This window comes from Crocodylus porosus, unplaced genomic scaffold, assembly GCF_001723895.1.
Source record: "Crocodylus porosus isolate Cpor-Errol unplaced genomic scaffold, CroPor_comp1, whole genome shotgun sequence".
Taxonomy (NCBI): Eukaryota; Metazoa; Chordata; order Crocodylia; family Crocodylidae; genus Crocodylus; species Crocodylus porosus.
Window position 1 is genome coordinate 46255676 of NW_017728918.1, and position 7265 is coordinate 46262940.

Below are 7265 nucleotides of genomic sequence, written 5' to 3' on the forward strand. Positions count from 1 at the left end.
TGGGTCGTTTGACCCCAGTACTCTTTCCTGCCATGGCAGGGGGTTGGACTTGATGATCTGCTCAGGTCCCTTCCGACCCTACCAACTATGAAACTCTGACTTCATTGAGGAGTTCTAGCTGTGGTTGATTCTTTGTTTTTGGACCTTGCCTCCATGCAGGACCTAAACCATGCATGGTTGATCCTCACTGTTAGCAATATCAAATATAGTTGAGCAGGAGCTCATCCATCAGTACAATTGTAATGGTTTCAATTGCATGTCCTGATCTAAATCCAGATTGTACCAGGTCTAGAATAATAACCTGAATTTGTCAAAAAAAAGTTTTAAATGTTTATTGTACTAAATATGATCAACATTTTCATGGCAATAATTAGATTACCATCACTGTCACAAACTACTCAGCCTTCATTTAAAACTGTCTGTAATTGGGAACCTGGCTGTGGCCTTCTAAAACAGAGGAGCATTTTTATTATTAATGAATTAGCTCAGTCCCTGAAGCAGTACTAAACCATGTGAACAAGCACAAGTGCAGTACACTTGCGTGTGTATTTTGTGGTTGTAAAAGGAGCTTTAATAGTCGTTTTAGATATGCCTTCTTTATCTGCAGAGGCCAATGCAGTACCAGCTTTTCTGTACTTCTTTAGCAACATGTTCTATTTCTGACTTGGATGGAATACTACTAAAGCTAGAGTTCATTGTTTCTTTCTCTGCTCATTTCTTGGCCCTGCTAATGAAACTAGCAGCAGCACTGTCTGTTATGATTGCCCATTTTGTGCATAGAATACCTATTGACTGGGAAGTGGACTGTTTTATTGAAGCTTTTCTATTTGACACATCTTTTAAGTTTGTTCAGTTATTTTTGTAGTTGGCTTTTTCTGTTCATTTTTGTTCCTCAATCTAATATTTATAACAAACACCTCTACTGCATACCTTTAACTAATAGTGTCCTAATGCAAGAATTGGCACATTCCAGTCAATGGTGCTTCGCACATTTTTGAATTCTGAATACATAGTATGAAAATTGCCTTGCCTATTGGTACTACATCCTGTCTTGATAAGGTTGACTGTGATTGCACACAGTTTTAAAGTAGTATTTCTCCTTTAAGTGATATTGACATAAGTATGTACATAATGAGTTGCCAACCCACAATTTGAAAATCTAATTTTCTTATGCAGAGCAAGATGCAGAACTGCAAGAAGCTATCAAGCGAAGTCTGGAGGACATATAAAAGAAGTTACTGCTGTATGCTAGTAGCATGCCATCTAAGCTGTTTATGGAAATGGACACTTATTCATCCATTTACAAAGGGTCAGGAAATACTGCTTTAAAAGCACTTACATGTTTAGATTTGTAATATAACATGTTGCTGTTTGAGTCATGCAATTTAACATCTGGAGTTTATAGATGTGTATATACTGCAACTTATTATGTGTGATGGAAGAAAATAAATTTTAAAAGCCTTTCATGTTCCTTTTTCTAATGAATGATGACTATGAGGTAATGAATCATGAGTTTCTGCTGACATCATCAGAACTTGTAGCCTAAAAAGTAGGCTCTTCTTACCCTGCTGGCTCTTGCATTTAATTCTTCTTTTGTCAAATGTTGTGTTTTTTTTTAATGTATTTGCTTTTTTTCCATGTACCTTTTACAGGAGATAAAAATGAGTAAGCCTCCATTGTTTCAGAGCAGCTTACCTTGCCAGTCTTTTTCTAATGAGGAGTTTGGACCCCTCTCCTTCAACTAATAATGCATGGGCAGGTCCCTGTGCCTCCGCAAAGCTTTGCAAGATCAGGACATTTAGATAAATAGCTATTTTCTGCTATTTTTATTTTTAATAAATGTGGTATCTTAATTTGTTATGCTAGCTGGGTTAAAATTTAATGTTTCTATTCCTGTCTTGATAAAAGCTGGAGCAAAGTTTGTAAATAAAACAAATTTCCCTTGCAATTACCTCTTAGAGGTACAAGTGAAATAATTTCTGTATTCTACTTTCTCTGTTGCACATTTTTTTTCTTTATAAAGGGAGCTTAATTTCCATATTTTAATATAATTAAACATTAATTATTTTATGTTTTTACTTTTTTGACGAATTCTGCTCTCGTTTCTCTGTAATCAAGCTTTTTAACTCCCTCCTTCCATATTACAAAATACTTATATAAGCTCTCTGGTTTTACCCAGTTTTTCTAGCTTATGTGGTCCTTTGTAGGTAAATTGGAATGAAACTGTATTGTAATAAGAAGTGATGTCACCATTTGACTTGGCATAAGCACACTGTATGTAACTAGTGTAAGTCTAAATATAAATACTTCATATACCTCTAAAAGTTAAAAAGGAGCACAGATTTGACTAGATTTAAAACCTTTTCCAAAAGGCAAAATTACTCTGGACTGTGACTGCTTATGCTTAAAGAATGTATAAAATTGTGGTAGATATTTCACTGTTCTCTTGTAAGCATGATCCAAAATATCCCTAGAGCAAATGCTTAACCTTAAGCAAGCCATCTATCACACCCAGTGAAGGATCTCTTATCTGTTTGACAATATTGCAGGTAGTTGAAAGATGCAACTGGTTTAAATCCAAAAACAGTTTGGAAAGAGCTTTTATTGCAGTATTAAAACAAAAAACCCTGTCCTGAAAGTTAGAGTACTGGAAGTAGAACAGGATCATAGAGCATGATGACATTGCAACTCTTAATCTTCGTCAGGAGATAGTTTCATAGTTAGTAGGGTCGGAAGGGACCTGAGCAGATCATCAAGTCCGATCCCCTGCCATGACAGGAAAGAGTACTGGGGTCAAATGACCCCAGTGAGGTGATTGTCTAGCCTTGTCTTAAAGACCCCCAGGGTAGGATCCAGCACCACTTCACTTGGAAGTTGGTTCCAGATCCTAGCAGCCCTGACAATGAAATCGCACCTCCTGATGTCTAATCTGAGTTTACCCTCTGCCAGCTTGTGACGGTTATTTGTAGTTACTCCTGGTAGTGCTTGGGGGAACAGGGACTCCCCCAATGCCTTGTTTTATTTTGCACATTTATATCTGCTTTAACAGCTCCCAGTTAAGGAAAGCATTACCTAAGAGGATTGGGAGGTGGGTCTGGCCACCTCAGTACCAAAGTTAGAAGAACAAACTGACTAGGCAAATTCATATAAAAATGTAAAGGTTGGCTAGCGAAGGGCTTTGTTACAAACTTTTTAAAATTTTAGAGCTTTAAGTTGCACTCTCAATATTACCACTGTATTTCTTATGGAAGCTTGTTTCAGTGAGTTGGGTCCTTTTCTGTGCTCACAGTGGCTATGTCCAGACAAGCATAGCTGTGCAGTTTGTGTTGCAGCAGACATGTCTGTGGTGCCACATGCACGTTCAGCTGTCCTCTGAGCTGGGGTGTGCTTCCACAGGCCTCCCAGCAGGCTGCTGGATAATGGTGAGCCCAGCCAAGCAGCCAGGCACCACTGGCCAGTGTGGCCCCTCTACCCAGCCCCCCACCAGTGCCCTAGCCTTGGGTATCAAAATACAAGCCAGGACAAAAAAAACCATGCTAACAATCTTCAAACCTTGAATACTCCAGCCACAAGTTGTACAATATTCATAAATAAAACCTTTCTTCAAATCTTACAACCACTGCATAGGCTTTGTAACATCAAGCCATGAAAGCAGCTGTTTTATTAGACATCGTTCTTGCAAGGTTATGTTAATTCATTTATCAAGCATTCAGAATATTTGCAGAATATCTTGATTGCTATTTAATATGCCTGTTTTGAAGGGGGGAAAAACAACACTTCTGCCTTGATTTTTATCGTATTCTTTTGCCTATTGCTTCAGTGTTGTTACCTTCAAATATAACTGGTACATAAAGCATAAAGAAATACTAGTAATCTGAGTTTTTCAGAATTAAAATGGCAAATTTGCATTTCCACAAGTACATATTAACTTAAATCTCTGACTTTAAAATCCTTGTCACTTATTCTTTACCTTCTTGGTTCTTGATACTCATTTGGGCTGCATTCTGCTGGGGTTGTACGTAGGTGCTCCCTCTGCCAGATTCAAAGAGAAGACAAGATCCCAAATAAGCCATAGTAAGATCCTTGCTTAGCTGCCTTCATAAGGAATAAATCCATAGAGGGGAGGGGAGAACAGGGTTAGTTTTAATTGAACTGCGTCACATGTACAGCAACATATATTAAGTAATAAACAGAGTTAATTCTCTTAAATGCGCAGAACTTAATGTTATAGATTTTTACAGAGGTCAAATAATTTTGGAGTCTTAGGGGAAACCTGTGATTAATCTTTATGGTAAATACTGTGCGTCATGCAGGCCATAGTAATCTTTACCAAATATGGTTAAGTTTATAGAACCATGAAGTTGCAATGTTTTCTTTCATAGAAGGAAAGTTTCCCTGCTATGTTCTCTCATTCTTAGAAACAGCAACAATAATAATTTCAGGTGTGGGGACAGGGAGTTGTAACACTATTATTTTTCTACATATTACTCTTTTCCATCCAAAGAGTTGATCTTAAGTATTTGGGCCCTCTGCAAGGAGATTACACAATTTAGGCCATCTGCAAGGAGGTAACTGCATGCTGGTCCCTGCATGGCTGCTCTTCCTACCCCCTCCCTCGCCCCCTTCTCCTAACACTACCTGACCTTTGTGAAAGGAGGTAAACACAATAATAAATATGTTTGAAATGGGGTACCACTCAACTCACAACAGTTATGGAGCACAGTCGTTAGTTGATAAAGCTTAAGAACCACTGAATTGGAAAAAGAAATAGAATTATTACAGAATAAATTACCACATTTTTCTTGTATTCAGCTGCTGGAAATTGAGGTGCATGTTTTAAGTGAGGAAATATAAGTAATAACAGCTTCTGCTGCATAAGCCTCTGCTGTAGGATAAAGGAAAGTAAGGCTGCACAGCAGGTGCTGCCAGCTAGAATCAGGACCTCAGCCTACCTGGCAGGCATTGCTGCTGTGCCCCCAGCTCAGCCAGCAGCCAAAAGTGATGGGGAGGGGGAAGAAGAGATTGAAGGCAGCCTGAGGCTGGGGTGGGTGGGGGCAAGCATAATAGGAGGTAAGCCTGGGTGCAGAGAGAGGTGGCAGGGGTCAAGCTGCCTTCCTCTTGTACTGCCTGCCCCATTACTGCCCCCTTTTCACCTCTCCCCACACCACCTGCAGTAGTGGGGGGAGATGAATTTCAGATGGTCCTCCAATAATTCAGTTCCACACCTGGATAATTATAATACATTTATAAATTTTCTGTGTGTAGAATTTATTATTGGGGAGGTCGTTTTATATCAAATGTTGTCTTGTGTTCAGGGAAATATGGTAATAAAGGATTTTACAGGATACATTGCTTACATTGTAAATTAATTAAACAATGTAAGCAATGTATCCTGTAAAATCCTTTATTACCATATTTCCCTGAACACAAGACAACATTTGATATACACTGTCCACTTAGAATAGATTATAGCCTGGTTAGAATACATGAGTCTCAAAAAGAATCCAGACTGGATGTGTCTGCTGTCCCATTTCTGGGGATACAAGGTACCTGTTCTTCATGACTTAAACAAAATAAGAGCAAGTGCTAAAAGGAAATGTGTTGCACAATCTGACAGGGCAGCCATGCAGAGAAGAAGGGGTATTATAGTAAACTAGGCCAATTAACACAGGACAAAGTGGTGAAAAGACTGGCTGAGCGGTTTGGTTTTAAATCAAAAGCATTTGGGAAATGATGTCATTTCTTAATGGACAAGCCTGAGAGAACACTGATTCATACTGCTGTGACCATGCATTAGGCATGTGCAACATCAGTCTCCCTGACTGGAAGGCAAAAGTTGGTTGGTAAAGGGTGGCTAACCTTTTTGGGCAGTGTACTGCAATTTAAGTTCAAAGTAGTGCTACTGTGATTATCAGCCACTGCTGTCATCCAGCGCCATCACTTGTCACCAGGATGTAGCAACACTGAATTAGGTGAGCCCAAACCCTTGAGCCAGCATTGGCTCCAGATTGCCACTCCAGTCCCTTTCCCTTCCCAGAGTACTGTTCCAGCTCAGTGCCCAGGGCGTGTGCGCCAAGCATAATGACTGCTAATGCCATAAATTGGCCACCAGTGGGGTGGACAAAGTAGTATCCTTCCAAAGAAATTGGTGTTTTCAAACTCCTGTGGTCTCTGATCATAAATGGATACAAAGGAATGGCAACTGGGCCCTGTATGTGACTTGAGTTATTAGAATCATGTGTAATAGTGAGATCAGAGGAGACTTACCTGTGTAAGGTTGCTTCCCAAATCAATAATTGTGTCTTACAAATAGCACGCTCTTCTTAGATACTAGTAGGTGTTCCCTGACTCCGACTTATTTCTATCCTGTACGTGGAGGCAAGGTAGGGCTGTGGGGTGTGGTGTCTTATACCAGTGGACGTATCTACATGTGGGTTTTAATGCGAATTAGCTTCTAATGCACATTAAAGCTCACAAAAAGTGCTTTTTAGCTAATGTCCATTAAAATAGACTAATGTGCCTTTAGTACCTCACAATAGAGGTACTAGATTTAATGTGCATTACCTAAAGCAGTGTTTCTCAACCTGTGGGTCACGACCCAAAAGTGGGTTCCAAGACTATATGAAAGGGGCACAAACAAACTTCAAAAATGGATTCTCCTTTAAAGGAGAAAAATATGGGAAACCGTGGCTTTTCCCTTGCAGGCTGGCAGAGCTCCTGCCTGCAAGGGGCTACTTAGGGCCCATGCTGAACACCCACCGACACTGGGGGGCTGGGGCTTGGAGGCAGGAGGTCAGAACTGACCACTGACATTTACAAATGAGTCCCAGTACAGAAAAGGTTTAGAACCACTGAACAAAAGTGTATTAATGAATGCATTGAACACTGATCTCCAACCTTTTTAAGTACAAGATCACTTGAATTAAAAAGCAATCCAAGATCTACTGTGAACCTCCTCCCCCAGCAGGTCAGTCTGTGTGGGAAGGGGGAAGGGGAAGGGCAAATCAAGGCAGAGGGAGAAAAAATTATTTGGGTGCTCAGGGTGTCCCCCTGAACAGGTAAGTCTGTGGGGGAAGGAGCAGGGGGAGTGGAAAGGGCTAGGGGGGGGAAGGGGGCAAATCAAGGCTCCAGCAGTAAGGGAGAGAGCAGGGCACAGGCAGGAGCAGGGCTGGGGTGAGTGGAGACGGGCCAGTGGTGGGACAAGTAGAGGCCTAGGCAGCACATCTGTGTGCAAGGAGGGTGGAGGCAACAGCTGCTATATGCTG

The 7265-nt window shown here is 40.6% G+C and overlaps 1 protein-coding gene across 1 annotated transcript in view; it reads left to right on the plus strand.

Annotated features, from left to right (window-relative positions):
- ZNF451 (zinc finger protein 451) overlaps positions 1 to 1951 on the plus strand; it is a 45895-nt gene extending 43944 nt beyond the window's left edge. The window contains exon 14 of the mRNA XM_019537584.1: positions 1177 to 1951. Within this exon, the coding sequence (XP_019393129.1) occupies positions 1177 to 1229 (53 nt within the window). The 3' untranslated portion in view covers positions 1230 to 1951. The remainder of the gene's footprint in view (positions 1 to 1176) is intronic.
- Positions 1952 to 7265: the final 5314 nt, after the last annotated feature.